A 19,656-nucleotide genomic window follows, 5' to 3' on the forward strand; every position below is an offset into this window, starting at 1 on the left:
TCCTTTTTATCAGAGACTTTCTTTGTATCGTGACTTTTACTCTGCTTTTGTTTTATTTTTTTTTTTTTAAGTCTTACACTACAACGTTTATCACGATTTATTATTCAAAGATACATATGTATCAATTTATCTTCTTCTTTGTTTGATATACAGCTAGGAAAAATAAAAGATTTATCTTTATAAATCTCGTAGACTTTTAATCAACGTTATTTTCCTAAGTCATTCAGGAAATACAACCGACTCTTCTGAGGGCAAGTACAAAAAATATGAATGCCTGCACAGTCATCGCGTTAAATCATAGGATTAATTTCTGTACATTTCTACAACGGATGCACTTACTAAATATTATACGTTTGCGAGGGAAGGTGTGATAGACGTCACGGAATAAAAAAGAAAATATAGAAATAATGAAAATAAAAATTCTTTATAACACGTTTTATTTCTAGAAAAATCTTCTACGATATTTCGATCTCAAAATATACACGATATAGAAATTATACTTTAACATATAAAATAGAACAATTTTCATTTGATAGAAATTATACGCAAAATGTTTATAAAATTGATTACAATAACTTGTTAATATATATATAAGGATTTCAATTACCAGTTTTTCTTAAAATTCATGGAATAACTTAAAAAAAACAAATAAATAATAAACATAAGAATATTTTTGAAAGAAAGTATCTTTAATTTAAAGAGTAAACGTAGTGTGAACGTTGCGATAGATTCTACAAAGAATTTAAATTGCCAACCTACATAATTTCTTAGAAAACTTTTCAGCGAGGATACAAAAATTGTCTTTCGGTTTGAAACATCCTATCCAGGGTATATCCAGAGAGAACTTCTGTATTTAAAATGTTCGTCCATACAAGTTTGCAGAAGAAACTCTGCGAAATCACAAAAGATACTCAGGAAAAAGAGAAGAATACGTAAGAGGTAGGTCAGGTTCTTCTTCAACAATCGAGACGAGACATCACGTTTACAAAAAAAAGATCACAGAGTACTCGAGAAAACGTAGCTTTTACAAAAACATCGAGCATATCATTACATTAAATAATATTAACAAAATTTGTGCATTAAATAAATTTCTATTTAAATCAATGAAGAGTAAGCAGAAAAAATTAATTTTCATTAAATAATTTATATCACTACTTTTATATATATATAAATCATTTCTCAAAAATTTAAATTAACATTACTTTTACTTGGAATGCATTTGTTTTTTAAAGTTCGGAATAATTTAAAAAGTTCGAAAAAAATCGTAACTTCCACGAGTGATGCGAGATTAGTAAAGAAACACAAACATTCGTGAATTTAAACGAAGCCTCTCACTTAGCAAGTTAGAGATAGTTGCTCGGAACAATTCCATATTCCGAGCGTCGAGAAGATGACCGCGATACGAGAGACATGAATCTTAACGAGAGAAAAAGAGAGAAAAAATAGTATGAGACGTTGTTACCCCTTTTATTATTCCTCCGCTTGAACTATATTTCTCTCTCTCATTCACTCATTCATAAGAAGTTAGGAAGTAAGTCTTCTTCGTAGGAAGAAACAAGATGAGAATAAGGATGAGATACGTTGCTGTCCTCTGCGTTCATTTGTATAAATGCGTGTGTGTATGTGTCTGTATATCTAAGAAAGAAGAAAGTAAACGAAAAATGTTCGTCTTACGTCGCAAGTGGCAGACTCTTGTAATAACTTTTTCCTTTCTCTAATCCTACGGTCACTTCCCCTACACGAAAATAAGAAGAGACTGGGAAGAAAATAACGAGATGAAAACCTTCTTTAACAACACCTGTGCCTTCCTTCTCTCAGATGCTGCTATATCAAAAATGTTCTTATCTTTTTATCTTATCTGTGTAATTATTTTATTCTCCAATTGATTTTTACGAAGATTTATCATACTGAATATTAACATAAAATAGCATTAAAAACGTTTGCAAAATTGTATTTTCACATGGCATAATGAAAAAATGATTTAACATAAGAATAATGTTTTTGTTGTGGTCATCTATAAAGATGAGATATGAAATGCGCCAAATATAATATTATTTTAAATAAAGATGAATTTAGAAGTATATTCAATACATCCGATATTTAAATATGAAAATTAAGAATGTAATTAAAAGCCAAACTAGAGGACTTTGTCTGAAGTTAGAAAAGTAAGACGACGAGTAAGGTGGGATGGTTCCACACGTCAGAGTTTTGGTAAACTAGCCTACATTATAACCATAATAACTTTGCTTTGTATATTACGTGTAACATGGTTTATTACTTCTGTATTAGTTCGGATAGACGGGAATGGAGGTACAAAGGGTTAAGAGGTATGTAAACTACAAACTTAATATCCGATTAGATATACTAATACGCATACATACGTACAATAAATTTGCTAGGCTTCAATAATACTATATAATTATAAATTATACATTCATATGTATATATATATATTATTTTAAACTTATTTATTTCATAATTATAAAATTATTTCTTACTTCACGTATCTATGTGTGCAAAGTTTTAACAATTTTTAAGTTTAAGCTGTATATTTAATATAATATAATAATACTATATAATAATAATAATAATGTATATATACATGTATGTGTAAAATATAACGTTACAAATGCTTATCTTGAAAACACGACTTTGTTTAAACCAATTGTTTGGACAAGAATTATGACTTGATAAAAGAAATGTTACTCACTATATTGTTTTTTTTTTTATTAAATGGAAACTTTCAAGATTAATATTATTCTTTTTTAACCAGAATCTATTTTTTTTTCTTATAATGTTTACACATACTACTTACATTACCGTCCGAAACATTTTATTTTTAACCCGAGAAAAAATCTTTATGGAAGGTTAAGTATAAGTTATACTTTAAATTTTCTGGTAAATTTCTTGTAAAGAGAAAAAAAAATTATAGAGGGTTTAGTATCATCGAAGGTACATAAGCACACACACACACATGCGCAAAGGTGCATGGTATATATACGATGCGATTAGTGATACGTTTGTTCAATCGTGTAATAAAAAAGAGGGAAGTTCTTCCTTCGTATTCTTTGGAAAATACAGCGTAAAATCGTTGAAACGGACGACAAGTACTCGTCGCGCTTTTCATCGGATTCTAACACGATTTCGTTCTCGGGTTTATTGCAATTCGTTGCTTTTCTTTTTCTCTCTTTCTTCCTCACTCGAGTTCAGCACAAGATCGCGAACTTCTATTTACGAACCCTCTTACGAGTATTTACGAACGCTAGAAAAATCTTTCGAGACCGTGCTGATCGATCGTCCAAGTTTGTATCGAAAAGTTCGACGAATTGATTCATTTCACTTCGATGAGATCTTACAAAATATTAAAAGAACTTTTATCACTTGGACATGATAATTATAAATTATTTATTAATAAAATAAAACTTATCCGATAAATTATTTTAAGAGCAATAATATTTATAAAAAATAATTAATTAATAATTAAAAAACAATCCCTAATTGTTTTTCATAGCTGATAAAAGACGATGAATTAATTATCGTGTAGTTTTATGACAAAATTTTGTTACCAATAATTCACAATATTAATTGAAAATTATTTAAATATTCATTAAGATAGAAGCTATTGTTCATTTATTAAATAAACAAAAAAAATCAACTACTTTTTTTTTATTATAAAATTATTTAAGTGTATTTTATAATATAAAATAAACCATAAAATTCACTTTGACAATTTGTTGACCTAATCCACTGTCATGATTATCCACCCATATAGATATATGTGTCAAATTAATAATATTAAAAAATATATTTAAATAAATCTATGTATGTGTAATATACATTAATGAAATTTGAAATTATATCGTTGATCTATTAAATAAATAATAAACAACGAAAGGAATATAAAAAATATGATTGATAAATGAACTGACATAGATTCGATATCAAAAGATATTTCCTCGTCTTTGGATTTCTCACGGTAACGAAATTACTCTGTAAATTTCTCCAGACATCGTGAGATCAAGAGTCGATCGTGACTACCCAGAAGATCTATTTTTCGCCTTATCATCTAACACTCCTCTCTTTGCTTTCTCTCCTCATTCACAAGGATGATTTTAAACGTTACTAACGCGTTTTAGAAAGACGACAAACATCAAACGCACCGAAATAAAATAAACATAAATAAATCTGGTATAAATACGTCACGTTTATGAGCTGTTACATTTACTTGATCAATCAATTGTTAAGCATGTCATCTTCGATGTATTCAACATATGTAACTTTCTAATTATATTCTTATTTATATACAATCGATAAAATAACGAACTTATGATACAAGTGCAATGCAAATAAATCAATTACTGCACTTTCCCGAACAACTAACAAAGGTCTCTCGAAACCTTTATCGATAACCCTTTCTGTGAATTTGTTTTAGATAAAGAACACATAAATTACTTCTAATCTAAAAAGATGATTAGATATATACAAGAAATATGTAGGTTAGATTACGTCTCGATTAAAATCAATGTTAAAATAATTCGATAAATATAAAATGTTACTTTCCTCGAAAAACTGGGTGATTTAAACGAATCGATTTATGTCAAAACTTTTCGATCCTGATGTCTAAATTGTAAACCTGTCTATCAATCTATCGCAAATTCAAACTTTTGACTTGTGATTTAAGACATTTGCATGAGATCAAAATATATTTATATACTTGTTGAAAAAAAAGAATTCTTTTTCAGGTCGTATAAGAAACAATAACATAATAATGAATCAACTGCTTTCAAATGATTGGATATAACAAGGTTGTCCTTGTTTTGAACGAGTTTATTACAGCAATCGGTACGTAATCGAGGACACCAGTATGTATCGTAAAAAATAATAGTAAATGATTAGTGTTTATTATACGAATAAAGCTTCAAAATTGATTGCTACTTTTATATCGAGGACGTTTCTATCCTAACTTTCAAACGTCAGATTACACATTGTCGTTGTTCCAAATATTCTCTAATAATGAAATATAAAATAAAAGATAAATTGGGGAGTAATTAGAGCCTTATTTAGCAAATAATGAAACAACAAGAAATGTAATATACGATTTCTCTGATCATAGATAAATTTAGATTACTACAATAACGATACATATCAGTCTAAAAAATTCCTAAATCAAATCTAATTCGTATTAAGCGTTCAATTGAATTAGTCAAAGCAATCAATAAAACTAAGTAACTCTCTCTAACTAACTCTAATTGTAAGTATATATAATAATTTTGTAATATACTATATTTACATGTTTATTCCAACAAATCTAACTACATTTAGAAAACATCAATCTTCGGATATAAACAATGATTTATGTGACGAAAAAATGAAGTATAAAAACGTGATAGATGGAAAATAGAAATAGTAAACAAGAAAACATTTACTCAAAGAGAAAGAAAGGAATGATAAATCGATGGAGACAAAAAAAAAATATAAATCACCTCGCATTGCTCGCAAGCGACGGTAGCTTCACGAGGTTCACCTTCGCACATCTGGCATTGCATTCTTGCATTCTTTGATTCTTGATACTTTTCAACGATACGTTGCATAGCCCTATACTTTGGCAAATTATGAGCACCACCCTCGTCGAAATATACAGTTTTGCGACATACAGGACAAGATAGACAAAGGGTTCCCCCGGATGGTGGGAAACCACCGTTCCCGGGTGTACCAACGTAACTTCCAGGTCGTGAACTAGTCGATGTACTACCGCAGACGACGCCCGAGTCCGTTTCCGAAAGTATCGACAATTTGTCGGCTTCTTGATCGGAGCAGGGAGCATTGGAAGAGTCTGTCGTAGATTCGGGTGGTGAATCGGGTGGTGCTTGAAGATTAACAGCACACGAGAGACACAAAGCGTGCCAGCAGGGCAACAAAACAGGCTCCGTGAATAGTTCTTTGCAACAAGGACATCTCAGTTCGTCCTCCATTTTCTCCTCTTCTGTTTTTATTTTTCTTTTATTTTCTCTTTCAAAGTAATTTGTTTGTAAATCTTTTTTCAAGGTTTTTTCCTCGAATTTACAAACTTATCAATTGTCAGCTTATGACAGTTGGTCTCTCGTTAGATATATCGATTTAAAACGTTAGTTCAAAGTGTAAATTTCAAAGACAGAGAATATAAAGATTTTGTTTTTAGTTTGTTTTCTTTTTGTTCTCTGTTATGAACGGCGTGCCGCTCGGCTACACGCGGAAACGCGCGTCCGTTCGTTCCGTCATCGTTACGACGACGCACTGGCACGGCACTCGAATCTCCTCAAGTTCCACGGATCGCCGTAGGAAAGGTCGAAGGTGACGGTATAGCGCATCAGACTACAGATTTACTTTCCTTCTTACTCTTTGAGATAATTCACTCGCGATCTGCGCGCGCGAATGAAAGTAATATCCAAGAAATTAAATTCTATTCGTGTTTTTTATGGATAAATAAATCCTAATGAAACTTCGAATGATTAATTCTATCTTTATTTTATATTCGTCCTTGTTTTATGTCCTTATCACGAAGACAAATGAACAAGCAAGATAAGAATATTCAAAATGAAAAGACCGTCTTGCCTGGACGCCGGCGGCGGGTTGACTGACTCCGTGCACGAAGTCAAAGAACCGACGCGCAGCCGCGTCCGCGCACGACGCGCATCCCAGTACCGTATTGTATTCACTAGGAGCCCTATTCTATTTTCTATCTTCTATCTTCTTTCTCTTTGTTTTTTTCTCTTATTTACTTTTTTATTTACTCTTCATAAGTATCGTATAACTATATATTTCTCTTGAATTATTTTGTATTAGATTTACGACAATCAAAGTAATGCTTTGTTTTCTTCATTTAAATTTTGTAATACAAATTAATTAGTTACGGTAAAATTATTTATTTCTTTATTTCTTTACCATCATCGGAATAATCAAACAGTATTTATTTATAAAATTATATATATTTTCTATGTCTTATTTTCTGTATTTTAATTATTGTTTTAGATAGGCTTATTGTTTAATTGTTATTTTCTTTTTAACAAAAGTCACGTTGTGTCATAAAGAAAATTTTTTTTAAATAAATTGAACTGTCATTTTGGAGATTGTTAGAACGAGTAATATTTTCGAGCTTTTATTCTATAATAGTAATTGCTGAAAGAGACGGAAAAAAGAAGAAAAAGAAAATAAATTCATTGTCAGTAGAGACAAAAATGTTACTAATGGATATCGCGAAATGTATCGTCTAATGGTGGCGTTCTTCCTTCAATAGATTTAAAATTCTCGATCGGAGAGACATTGCTTTTAAAATGTACTTCCTATGCTCAGTGATACGATCAACGATGGAAATTGTTTGCTACGTTTATCCCATATAATAAGCTACACTGATTGTGAGTCGAACGAACGAGTCGTTTCTCCGGAACCTTTTACGTATAAAATCCAGACTCTCTGTCAATAACAAAGTAATATATTTTATAACGAATATACATTATCATACTCTATTTTAAAAATCACCATTTCTTTCATAAATAATAATAATTCGTTAATTCTAATAAATAAATTATCTTATTATTGAAAAAAATGTTATATTATTATTATTAAATTGTCACAACTTCTGCCGGTGGTTCTTTTTATGGTATTTACGGGCCGTAATTAAGTTAATGCCATGATGTGAGTATCATATGGTTGACGTGCATATGGATATTCCATCTGTCTATCTGCTATTGTTATTAGGATCTATGAAGTGTGGTTAATTTCTTTTATTTGCATGAACTTTCTGAGTAAATTATTATTATTAATATTATTAGTATTATCATTATTATTATTATTATTATTTATGGGTATCTTAAAAGTAAATAATATTCTCGCTTTTTACTCTATCTCATTCTCTCTTTCTTTTTTTTTTTCGATGACCTATTGTCTTAAAAATAAAATAAAAAGAAATAAGAGAAAAATTCGATCGAGTAATAAGAGATATAAATAGAGTTTCATTTGAGAGATAGGAAAACGAGATGAAGTGAGATGAAAGTAAGAGAGGATAAAAAAAGAGGACAATGGCTAGGAACGAAAGGACGAGAAAAAAGAGGGTAGGAAAACTCATACAGGGGTTCGAATACCGACACATTCTGGCCAGGTGGGTTCCGTCTACGTTGCACGAATAAAATGAGTGAATGAACAAGAGAGAGAAACAGGGAAAAATAAAATAGAAGGGAGAAGTAGATTGTACTGTAAGTTTGAATTTTAAATGTTGAACTTTCTACACATACACATCTATGTATATAGGTACATATACGTATGCATTCAGGTTTAATCGATCTGTGAGATTCGTCTTCAAAATTTTATACGAACTATTGCAGAGTAGTAACGTATAATAAACTTTCTCGACTAATACGAATGCTTCGTTTGAATTGAATAAGAAAAGAAAGCCAATTTATGAAACCTACTAATCAGAATCATTTTATCAAAGAAATGTCAGTTACCTACATGATGTAAATATGTATTTAATAATTTGTACTACTTACTGTAATTCATTCGTGAACGTAAAATTTATGTATCAAATGCTTTTCATATACAGGGTATAACAGAACATATTGGACATACTTCGGGACATAATTGTACACCTAGAAATAATAAAAAAAATTCCTATAGACATATGATCTGCTTGTCTTCGCTAATGAGATATAACCAACTTTATAAACAAAACAATTGTAAATCATTCTAAGTACTAAAATTTAGACTAGAATAAGCTTTTCAACAGGTAGTAGAAACACCAGGAATCGTTCAGAGTGTAATCGGATCTATGACAAAACGTTTACAAGTTTGCAATAAAATGCAAGGCGATCATTTTGAGCATCTTTTATAAAGGTAATTAGATAACACAAGATCTCATGAACGAATATAGATAAAACATATGTTTATATACATTTTTTTCATTATTCTTACGTGTACAATCAGTTCCCGAAATATCTCTCACATATTCTGCTGAACCCTGTATATCTTACACATTCTATACATATCCCATAAATCTTATGTATGTCTAATACAGTAGAAATACCTTTCATATAAATCCTATATATCTATACATATATGACAAATTTATAGATACATCAAAGTTGAATTAGATGTAAGCTAAGGACTCCATAACCGGTACAAACGTGTATGGTGTATGGAATAAAACGAACGTGAAAGAGTGTTTTAAAGCGTTTCGAAACTGTCCTCGATAGTTATATACTCGTCCACGTATAAGATACATATATCACAGGAGAGCGTACATTGTCTCGTATTTATTGCAAACGGCTATCGTGAACCAACCAAGAACACCATTCCCATTCGAAACGATCGTAAACACCGTATGGTCCGAACGACCACTGTCCGAAGACAATACTTTTGAAAATAATGACACGAATCGCCTTTGGGATTGCAATAACGCGCTTCTGCGCATTAGTTCCAAATTCCAGGACAATAAGCGAAATATATTACTCTTTGTTTCCAGCAATATATATCGAGATCGATACGAGTATAGAACGACTGATGCACGAAATTTGAACAATTATTATTATAAATTATGATTGATACTTATTATATTTGTAGTAATATCTGTATATTTGTATTTATGATTTTTTTATGTAATTTTATAAAAGTGTCTCTTGATTTTATATTTGTGTCATGAAAGCTTTTAATTATTATAAATGATATTTTTTATTTTATTTTATTTTATAACAAGTGTGTGTTTCTCTATATCTTAATTTATAATTATTTAAATGTTATTTCACGTATCTCTTCATACTTTTTGGACAAACATTTTAAATTATTATAAACGATAATTAATGCTCAATTTGCAGCAAATTACTCAATATTTCAGTCAGTTTATGATATTTCGATGTAAATTAGATTTTTCTTTACTCTTTTAGGATGTAGGTATATAATTATATTTTAATATACAATTTAATTAATTCATAAATGTCATTGTAAGTAACAAATTAATTACAATAAAATAGCAGTTATTTACGATTCGACAGGCTGTAAATCATGAATTAAATTATATTATATTTGCAATCTATATAATGAATCATATTCCGAAAGAAAATCTGATAAATTTCTAGCATCAGGGATTAACAAATTTTCCTCAAATTTCGAATATTATAATTCTTTAGAAAATCCTACTAATCGAAATAAATTCTTTCAACCAACATACATTATAATATAAAATCAAACACAAATTTCTGACGATAAGTGAGGCGTGAGACGATATGTGCGAACACGATATAAAATGGAGGCGCCACATGCTTGATATAAGCGAATAAGCTTCCTTATCAATGGAACAACGTCGAGTTTGAAACACGAAAATTATGAGGTAGGGAGCTCTTTTCTATGCGAATCATTGGAAAAAAAAATCTTTCGTCAGTCTTTTACGAGAAAGCGAAGAAGGAAGCGGTTTCTGATGCGCGTGCGTACGTCATCGGTAAATTGAACATGCTACATAACCATGCGTGAAAATATGTGATATTCTAAATTAGGTTTAAAAAAAACTATAATTTCTTGCTGGTTGGTATCAATCGAATTTTATTAATAAAATATCTCATCTATATTCTATATATCTTTCGGTTAATTTTTATCATTTACTCTCTCTCTCTCTCTCTGTTTATTTCTTTCTTATTATTTAATTCACCTGTCCCCTTTTCTCTTTTTCACACGAGAAAATTCTTCTAACTTTTCTAAGAAACTCGAGATTTTTATATCTCATACATATTTATATCTATGACTACGATGTCTTGTACAATATGTAAAAAAAATAAATCATATTAATGATATATACGTATACAGTAAATATTGAACAAGGTCACGTTGAACATGAACGAAAACCACAACTGATTATATTAGATCGTTTCAAAAGTTTCTTACTTCTTCTAAATAAATGTTGCACAAAATATTTTTTAGTTTATATTATTATTTAATTATATTTTATTTATATTATAGTTCATATTTATATTTTACTGATATAGTGAAAAATAATAGGTCATATATAACACAATAAAATAAGATAAAATAATAAATATTGTACACGTAAAACTTATTAACAAGTAAGAACAAGCAAGAAATTTTTGGGATAACATACTAATAAATATATATAAATATGCACATAGGTTATTCTAACTGCAAAGTAGCAGAGACATAAACGGCTTATGCTCGATACGCGTGACTGTCGTTCGATATCTATTGATTTTTTCTGTAATCGAGAAGCAAGTCGTAAGCACGTGTTTTATGGGAAACGGAAATAGAGTTGTGTCTCTAACGACGACGACTTTTTTACGATCGAGTAGTGCGTATAAATAGAATTGCTTTCATAATTCATTGAAGAAACTAAAATCAGATATATTTAATGTGTTATGTAATCGGAACCACGTGTTAAAAACGATGAAACTGAGATGGAAAAGAGTAAACAAGTTCTATCTCAAAGAAACCTTAATTATCAGTAATCTGTAACACGATAATTTGAATAAGTTATGGTTGAATTAGTTATTTTGTAAAACAGTATTTCGGAAAGTACATTCTTTTACATTTTGAAAAATATTAGCGTTTTAGAAACAAGTATAATTGTTTTTTTCTTCCATTAATTTTTGAGCCTAGAATAAATAATCTGTTCACCTTAACTTCTTTTTTGTACGAAAATTAACAATTAGAAAGCTTTCAATAGTATAAAATTAATCCACAAATTATTTAATTTTTTCATCAAGAAAATGAATTATTATTTCTCTCATTTAAAAATCGTTATGAATGAAGCTATTGATATTTAAAAAAAAACAAATATATTTTTGAAATAACGCAAAAGCCTTTTTTGAAATGAATTTAGTCACAGAATGGTTAAACGGTGATTAGAAAAATATGATGTAATTAATAATCTCGTAGGAAAAAAAATAATAATAAAAAATTCTTATCCGAACGATTGCGCGAGATGTGTGATCTTCGTGTATGTCTTTTTAGATTCGACATAACATCAAATTCATAGGAAGGAAAAAATCAAAATGACAAGCAGCATTTTGAGTTTATTGATGAGACCGACGATATCGTCGAATTTAAGTTATTTAATGCGTCGTTCTGCGTCTACTTCAAGGTACGTATTAAACTTAAGAAGTAATTATTTTTACTGTAATTAAATTTTATACTTATTAATAGAGATACCTGCAACATATACGATCTCGTTGTGGTTGGTGGTGGAATTGTAGGATGTGCCACGGCGCGTGAAATGTTAATGAGACATCCTAACTTAAAAATAGCTATTGTAGAAAAAGAAAATGCCCTTGCGAAACACCAAACAGGCCACAATAGTGGTGTCGTTCACGCTGGAATTTACTATATGCCTGGTAGTATAAAGGTAATAATAATAATAAAGAAAATTACAATTTTTTGTGAAGAAATATAAAATTTATGATATTTTTGGAAAAATCTAGTCTCTTTTTTAATATAAGCGATTTTAAAATCTCGATCGATTTCAAACGATTGAGCAACACTCTCTTAAGAAATGTTTGATCCGGTAGCCAATGATTACAGGCGAAACTGTGCGTCGAGGGCTTAAAACTATCCTATGAGTATTTTTGCAAGAATGATATACCTCATAAAAAGGTTGGCAAATTAATAGTAGCTCAGAATCAGCAACAGGCTAAAATATTAAACAACCTGTTTGAACGAGGAACGAAGAATAATGTACCTGATCTTCAATTAGTCGATAAGGATTGTATCGCGAATTACGAACCAAAATGTAAGGTAAATAAACTATTACTTATATACTATAATATTATTACTAAAAAGTATTATTATATTAAAAAATTATTAGTATAATATTATATGCTAGAATATTATTAAAAAATTAGGTATTTGTTATGTCAAATTCGTAACGAGATATAAACAAATAAAACAGCATTATTTTTAGGGTGAGAAAGCCATTTGGTCGCCATGGACAGGAATCGTGGATTGGGCTTTAGTTTGTAAACACTTCGCTGCGGATTTTCAAAAAATGGGAGGTGAAATATTTCTTAATTACGAAGTTACTGGATTTTCAGAAATGGTAGAATCGCAAGCTGGTGGACAATTGGCACCTATAGTCGTTCAATCTAAAGATAAGGTACATTTATTTCTCCTTTAATCTAACGAAAGTTTTGCGAATTATTATCAATAACCATTCTATAACTTATTCCAGTGTATTTCAACGAAATACGTATTAACATGTGCTGGTTTACATTCGGATCGTTTAGCCGTCATGACAGGATGCGACCGCAGTCCACGAATAGTTCCTTTCCGAGGCGAATATCTTCTTCTAAATGAAAGTAAAAAACATTTATGTACAACGAACATATATCCAGTACCAGATATACAATTACCGTTCTTGGGTGTTCACTTTACCCCTAAAATAAATGGTGAAATATGGCTCGGTCCGAATGCTATTTTGGCCTTAGCTAGAGAAGGTTACAAGTAAGAGTTATCAAAAAAGTTTATTAAAAAATCATAAGAGTAAAAGATACTCATCAAAGTCCTGTAATTTTATGCATTTAGATGGACCGATATTAACATAAAAGATTGTATAGAAATGGCTAAGTTCCCTGGATTATATAAGTTATCCTTCAGGTACTTTATACCTGGAGTTAAAGAAATTATTAAATCGATATTCTATCCGTTGGCAGTGAAGGACCTTCAGAAATTTATACCAGATATTACATATAAAGATATAAAGAGGTATATATGATTGTGTATATGTATCTTGTATCTCTTTGCTATCAATTTCAAATTTTATATTATTTTGTATAACTTCATTGTTTCAGAGGGCCTGCTGGTGTCAGAGCACAAGCATTGGACAGTGATGGCAGACTAGTAGATGATTTTGTTTTTGATAATGGAACTGGTAATATTGGAAGCAGGGTTCTTCACTGTCGTAATGCACCTTCACCTGCTGCAACGAGTAGCATGGCCATAGCAAAATACATTGCCGATAAACTTCAAAATGATTTCAAGTTTTAATATTTTGCAATATGGTTGAAGAATGTGATAAGGTCACTTAGCAATGAGGGAAATTTCATTCTCTTGTACACAGCTTTTATACAGTTCATAATAGAAGCTGTTACTGTCCAAAAAATATATCATAAGATTATAATATATTTTACTATGTTATTTCTGTATATCTGATGTTTGTATTTGGTACATATACCATATATTACACCGTATTCATTTATGAAACTCTTTTATTGAAAAGAAATAAAGAAGGATTGATATTTTCATATTCCTCTATTAAAATTTTTGTATAACAGCAATTGATGATAAATACCTATCTACATTCTATTTTCTTGTATATATATATATATATAATATATATACATATATATTTATATAAATATTTTGTTTCTAAAAATTTGTAATAAATCAGCATGTTTTGATATCACACATATGATGTATACTTTCTCTAAGTATCTATCATTTTGATTGATTCAAATAACTGATACCATGGCTAATATAATAAACATATTAACCACTACCAGGTACATATTGAATTAAAATATATGAATATCATATTAAAGGAGATATTTCAAGTATATATCTAGGTTGGTAATTATATATGTATATTGTAAAATGATCTATAGTAATTTAAATCAGTCTAATACCATTCCCTGATATCAAAACTCGAGACGTTGGAAAATCCCATGCAGCTGTCGAATGAAACATCATATTTGAAAGAACAACACCGTATTCACTCATAGCGAACATGGAATATACTGAAATTATATAAAACTATTGGTGATTTTCCCTTCTACATTTAAAACTCAAAGTATACCAACTACTAAACATGATATTGCAAATTTATTATTTTATAATTCTTCTACTTACCAAATGGTTCGCAATATTTATTATGCCTATAAAAAAAATAACATGCTAATAATATGGAGAATACATTTGACATCATTGCTCTCCATTTCCATCTTATAGATGCAGTCTCATAAAAATCTCTGGTTATGTTACAACAATTCTTCATAACAAAGTATGATAATGGCATGTGAATAGAAGACATCAACAAGAATGTTATAAAAGATAATTTATGAAATGCTGAAAAAATTAATAATTATTACAATTATCCTAGACAAATGCAAATAAATGTATATTTATATCCCAATACATACCGTAGTTCGAGTCCGAAGTCCAGAAGCTTAAAGTCACTAAAGATACATTTTCAACGATATATGTGGCTAAAACAATATTACTGATATACCGTGCCCACTTATATACATGTTCTTTATAATAACGGAAGTACATAATTAGAACTAATGTTCTAGTTATAGCTTGCATAGCGATTGCCATTTTCCAAACATCTTTTTGAGGTCTATAATGACCGATAGTTGCAGAGACGGATGGAAGGAAATTGTAAACCTATATAAAAAGAAGCATGGAAATTGTAACCACAAATATATATTATTCTAATCGAGTTCATATTTCTAATAAAATAAAAAATATGTCTTAGAATAATGACATTAATTCAGAATTTTCAAATTTTGAACGAATATTCTATTGATGATTTCTTTTGTTAAGTAAATTTCATTACCTTGCAATGTGTGGCAGTGGCATGTTCAAAATTATAAAGTACAGACCAAATAACACAGAAAATAAACGCAAACAGTGGCAAAGATACAGTGACCCAAGCTAATCTCGGAAAAGATATAATTGCTCGTACTTTCAACATGTCTTCTTCGGTTAAAGGAATATAATCTGATCCTATCCTCAATTTACTCATAATCACAGTACTGGTTAGTCTTTCTTACGTCACAAAAATAGTATCAAGTAAGATTATATTACCAAATGGTTATTCAATTCTTAATACCATACCACTATCGCAACATTTCGTTAGCTTTTAACACCTATTTTAGCAAAATAAGTGTTAAATAAAACATCTTAATTGATAGCAAAAATATTGTAATTTACATTTTTTAATTGCAATCGGTCTAAAAAAATTAGAAATATTCTTCGGTATATAAAAAATCATTATAACAGCATTAATACACAGATGCAGCCATATTGGGAATGAACATCTGTTGCCAACAACAAAAGTCTAATGGCGAACTAGAGAGATAGCATTAGAATATTTAAAATACAAATAAAATAACGATTATTCTAAATACAAACTAATATATAGAAATAAACATATAATATTTTTTTAACTGTTGCATATATATGTTTACAAAATTATAAATAAAACATTTTTAAAATTCAACTTAAGATCATTTTTTATTTAATTCCCGAATATTAATTAATCCGAATAGGAAATTAAATAATTACGTATGTATTTGTCCAGATAAATTCTTATCTAACCAATCTTTTATATTGTATTTAAAATCTAATCAAATATAAAAAATATAAACCTATTTGTTCATGAATCTATGTAGAAAAATAATTTAAAAATTTCCTAGTTTTTTGGCAAGAATATCAGAAAATATAATTAATTATTCATTTTGAAGATAATAGCATGAAATAGAGCTAAATAGAACTAAATATTGTTCCTATATTCATATTGCTCCGAAGATAAAAAGCAATGATAAATTTTATTAAATGACTAACAGATGGCTCTACTCTCGCTCAATAGAAATCAGCTGATCGTACAGTGTACGCCGTGACACGCGTTTTATTAATATTGTGTTTATATATATGAAATTCTATGTATAAAACAAGAATAAAAAATTAATTTGTTTTGTGGACAGAAGTTTTAAACAATCCTTTATATTGTTTGTCGATAATATTTAATGAATTCATCGATATAGATAAAGTGTGTTCGTTAATGTTGACTGTTACTGAAAAAGTTTGAGGTTAAAGTTACTAGTAATAATAAATAAGTTGCGTATTTTTTCTCAAGTATCATCGAAGAAGCCAAGATTGTCAATCTTAATCAACGATTGAGTTTATTAATTAACAACGAATCATGTAAGTCTATTAACTTTGCATATTATTCAGAATATATAGATCGTTTATTAATTTTTTTTATTATATTTCAACTTACAATTAGTCTCAATAATTATTGATATAATATGTTTACATGCAACGCTATTAAAATGTTTTTTATAGATTTATTAACAAATAATTTATTATTTAGGTATTAATAATAGCTTTATGTACTTGACAAAAATCGAATATTACTATTATACTGATATCAGTAAGAATATTGAGTTGTTGGTAGTCAGTGGTAATGCAACGTATGGAGTGTATATAGTTAGTACATTTTAGCGAAATTTACATGCTTGTTTTTATATTCGAAATGCAGCGAGTCGATGAAATGTGTTAGTTAGAAATATCATTTTATTAGTACATTACAAATATGTCCTAGTAAATCATTATTCTGAAAAATACTTTTTAATTAACTTCATTATAATAGCTTCTGTAAAACTGGGTTAGTCATTAGTCAGATCATTCACTCTTAATGTTCGCATAGAACATTAATCGATGTTCACAACATAACAACAAACAATGATCAACAAAATAACTTTATGATAATTTAGGCTTCTGATAAGAGTATCACAAACTGGCATATATTTAATATTAATAACAAAAGAAATAATATTAATTGTATACTTTATACATTTTTATTCATTTCTCTTATACTGTTTTATTTTATTATATATTTTTTTTAAATACAAACCTGGCGATTTGCTTTTTTCACATTTCTTGTTTTATTAATTATCGGACTTTTTGCAACTCGTTCGAAAAGTAAACTAGATTCGTTAGCAACGTTCAAGAAATGGATTTCGTCGTTTATATTCTCGAAAACGTTGCTCATTCACTAATACACATAGAAGTCAGTCATCATTCACGGCAATCCACGTTCCGGTTCGTTCGAGACGCTAGTATCTCTTGTTAACAAGACTCTTTGTTTCGAGTCTACTCATCGATCAGCCTGTTCTGAATTTCGGGATCCAGTCGTGCCGATTAATTTCTCCCGTAGGATAAACTGCTATTCCTTGACAACTTTGTAACCTGGATAGCACTGTTTCATTCGTCCTACCATTGTCCAACCACATTTTACATTTATTTTACAACTATTTTCCTAATACAGATAATAAAATGATCCATCAATTAAATGTCGTTATTTAAATCAATGATATTTAAATGTATAATTTATGATATTAACAAAATAGATTAATACGAACAATGTATCAGAAAAAACGTATACAAAACAAAGTAAAAATAAATGCGTGTACATTGAAAAAGAAAAAAGAAACAATATTTTACGAGCTCGACCATTTCATTAATTAATTTTTAATGTTTAATTTGCTGTGATGAAAAATGAAAAGCATTTTTGTTGAGAGAAAAAAGCTGTTCCCCATCAGGGTAGAATGTTTACATAAATGATATAACCAATTTTTTTACAAAATAATTCTTCTCCATTCGAGACAGGATGTATTTTAAATTCAGACGAAGTTTTGGCTTTTAACGCATAAAATATCGTATTTAAACATCGTAACGATAAAACCAATGCCAACAAATACAGATAAACAAAATCAATTAAAACATTTATTATACGCTGACTAAACTTCTTCTCGTATTTTTTCATTCGCATTTTAATCCCTGCTTCAATTTTGCGAGCAGAATCGAATTCATCTATAATTCTACTTTAATCCGTTTCCTGGATGCGAAATGGGTGCGTTCCAGTGATTGTGTTTACGCTAATCCTTTCTTTTTTCTTTTTTATAAAAGCTTACACATTATATTTGGTTGTTGTTGGATATTTTCTTTTTTTTGAATTTATGGAAAATATAATAATGTTAAAAACATTAATAATAAAAAAAGATTTTTTAATCCTACATTTTTTGTCCGCACCTGAACAAATCTGGCCATCGACATTTACGAATTATTGGCAAACACTTTCCAATATTTCTCTTTCATATTTTCTATTCGTTCCACGTAGATTTTGTGTTATCCGTACGTGTATTTGTATATATATGTATATATATGTATATATATGCGGGAATTTTCACTTACCAAAAGCAACTACAGATGTGTATTGGCCAAGTGCTAAAAGGAGCCTTTACTTCGTATTTGCTGTCTTCGTCTTTACGAAATAACGTCATGGTTTTAAGGTTTGGCCAGTTTCATGCGAGGACTTAGACGCAATGCGTCGGGACGCTTTGCCAGAAAGACCGCAGTATCGTCGTGTTATAAGAAAGACAGAGGCAGATAGATAGATAAATAGATAGATAGATAGGTAGATAGAAAAATAGTTAGAGAGAGAGAGAGAAAGAAAGAAAGAAGGGAAGACTATAATTCTTTTCTTTTCTTCTTTATATTTTCTTGTCTCTACTAATTTTTCTCTTTTTCTTTCTATCATTTTCTATTTATCTCGTTGATACCGGCTCTTCGTTTGGACTGTTCAAAGAACTGCTTTTGCTGACTCAGTCTCGTGGATGCGGAGAGAAATGCGGCCTTTTTGACTGACGCGAACCGCACTGCTGCTTTTGGCAGAGTGGTTACGTCACGAATTGAACCCTCTCATCGTGTTTTCTTTCCTTTTTCCTCTCTCTAATTTTATACATATCTGTTAGTGGCCAATGATCTTATGGGTCTAGACCACAATAAAACGAAAGAAATCATTATTAACAATAATATAATTTTTTTTCTGGGAAGACTTCAAATATT

General features: G+C 29.5%; 4 protein-coding genes across 7 annotated transcripts in view; 2 read left to right on the plus strand and 2 right to left on the minus strand.

Annotated features, from left to right (window-relative positions):
• Positions 1-6,607, minus strand: part of LOC122513391 (E3 ubiquitin-protein ligase TRIM9) — a 96,905-nt gene extending 90,298 nt beyond the window's left edge. For both annotated transcript variants that reach the window (XM_043629729.1, XM_043629721.1), the window contains exon 1: positions 5,484-6,607. In XM_043629729.1, the coding sequence (XP_043485664.1) occupies positions 5,484-5,972 (489 nt within the window). In that variant the 5' untranslated portion in view covers positions 5,973-6,607. The remainder of the gene's footprint in view (positions 1-5,483) is intronic.
• A 3,779-nt stretch (positions 6,608-10,386) lies between these two features.
• Positions 10,387-14,267, plus strand: LOC122517756 (L-2-hydroxyglutarate dehydrogenase, mitochondrial). 3 transcript variants are annotated; one of them, XM_043636314.1, is made up of 8 exons: positions 10,387-10,462; positions 11,983-12,112; positions 12,175-12,373; positions 12,550-12,762; positions 12,929-13,120; positions 13,196-13,467; positions 13,549-13,728; positions 13,815-14,267. In XM_043636314.1, exons 2-8 carry the CDS (start codon positions 12,024-12,026, stop codon positions 14,008-14,010), a joined length of 1,341 nt encoding a protein of 446 aa, XP_043492249.1. In that variant the 5' UTR covers positions 10,387-10,462; positions 11,983-12,023; the 3' UTR covers positions 14,011-14,267. The 3 variants fall into 3 exon arrangements, with proteins under 3 accessions (XP_043492249.1, XP_043492241.1, XP_043492259.1); XM_043636306.1 differs by having other exon boundaries at positions 10,409-10,545; XM_043636324.1 differs by lacking the exon at positions 10,387-10,462 and adding an exon at positions 11,074-11,320.
• LOC122517773 (post-GPI attachment to proteins factor 2-like) lies at positions 14,256-16,105 on the minus strand. Its single transcript, XM_043636334.1, has 4 exons — positions 15,581-16,105; positions 15,162-15,408; positions 14,872-15,087; positions 14,256-14,759 (listed from the first exon to the last, which is right to left on the minus strand). Exons 1-4 carry the CDS (start codon positions 15,767-15,769, stop codon positions 14,632-14,634), a joined length of 780 nt encoding a protein of 259 aa, XP_043492269.1. The 5' UTR covers positions 15,770-16,105; the 3' UTR covers positions 14,256-14,631.
• Positions 16,106-16,630: 525 nt separating this feature from the next.
• LOC122514595 (WW domain-binding protein 4) overlaps positions 16,631-19,656 on the plus strand; it is a 41,106-nt gene continuing 38,080 nt past the window's right edge. Inside the window, exon 1 of the mRNA XM_043631520.1 lies at positions 16,631-16,950. Coding sequence (XP_043487455.1) covers positions 16,949-16,950 — 2 coding nt within the window. The 5' untranslated portion in view covers positions 16,631-16,948. The remainder of the gene's footprint in view (positions 16,951-19,656) is intronic.

This window comes from Polistes fuscatus, unplaced genomic scaffold (assembly GCF_010416935.1).
Source record: "Polistes fuscatus isolate 324 unplaced genomic scaffold, CU_Pfus_HIC Scaffold1, whole genome shotgun sequence".
Lineage (NCBI taxonomy): Eukaryota > Metazoa > Arthropoda > Insecta > Hymenoptera > Vespidae > Polistes > Polistes fuscatus.

Coding starts and splice junctions, on each gene's coding strand:
- LOC122517756 (XM_043636314.1), top strand. CDS start 12,024: ATGACAAGCAGCATTTTGAGTTTATTGATGAGACCGACGATATCGTCG. Junction 12,113..12,174: donor CGTTCTGCGTCTACTTCAAG/GTACGTATTAAA, acceptor ACTTATTAATAG/AGATACCTGCAACATATACG. Junction 13,729..13,814: donor ACATATAAAGATATAAAGAG/GTATATATGATT, acceptor TCATTGTTTCAG/AGGGCCTGCTGGTGTCAGAG.
- LOC122517773 (XM_043636334.1), bottom strand. CDS start 15,769: ATGAGTAAATTGAGGATAGGATCAGATTATATTCCTTTAACCGAAGAA. Junction 15,088..15,161: donor GACTTCGGACTCGAACTACG/GTATGTATTGGG, acceptor TAATTTTTTCAG/CATTTCATAAATTATCTTTT. Junction 14,760..14,871: donor TAAATATTGCGAACCATTTG/GTAAGTAGAAGA, acceptor ATATAATTTCAG/TATATTCCATGTTCGCTATG.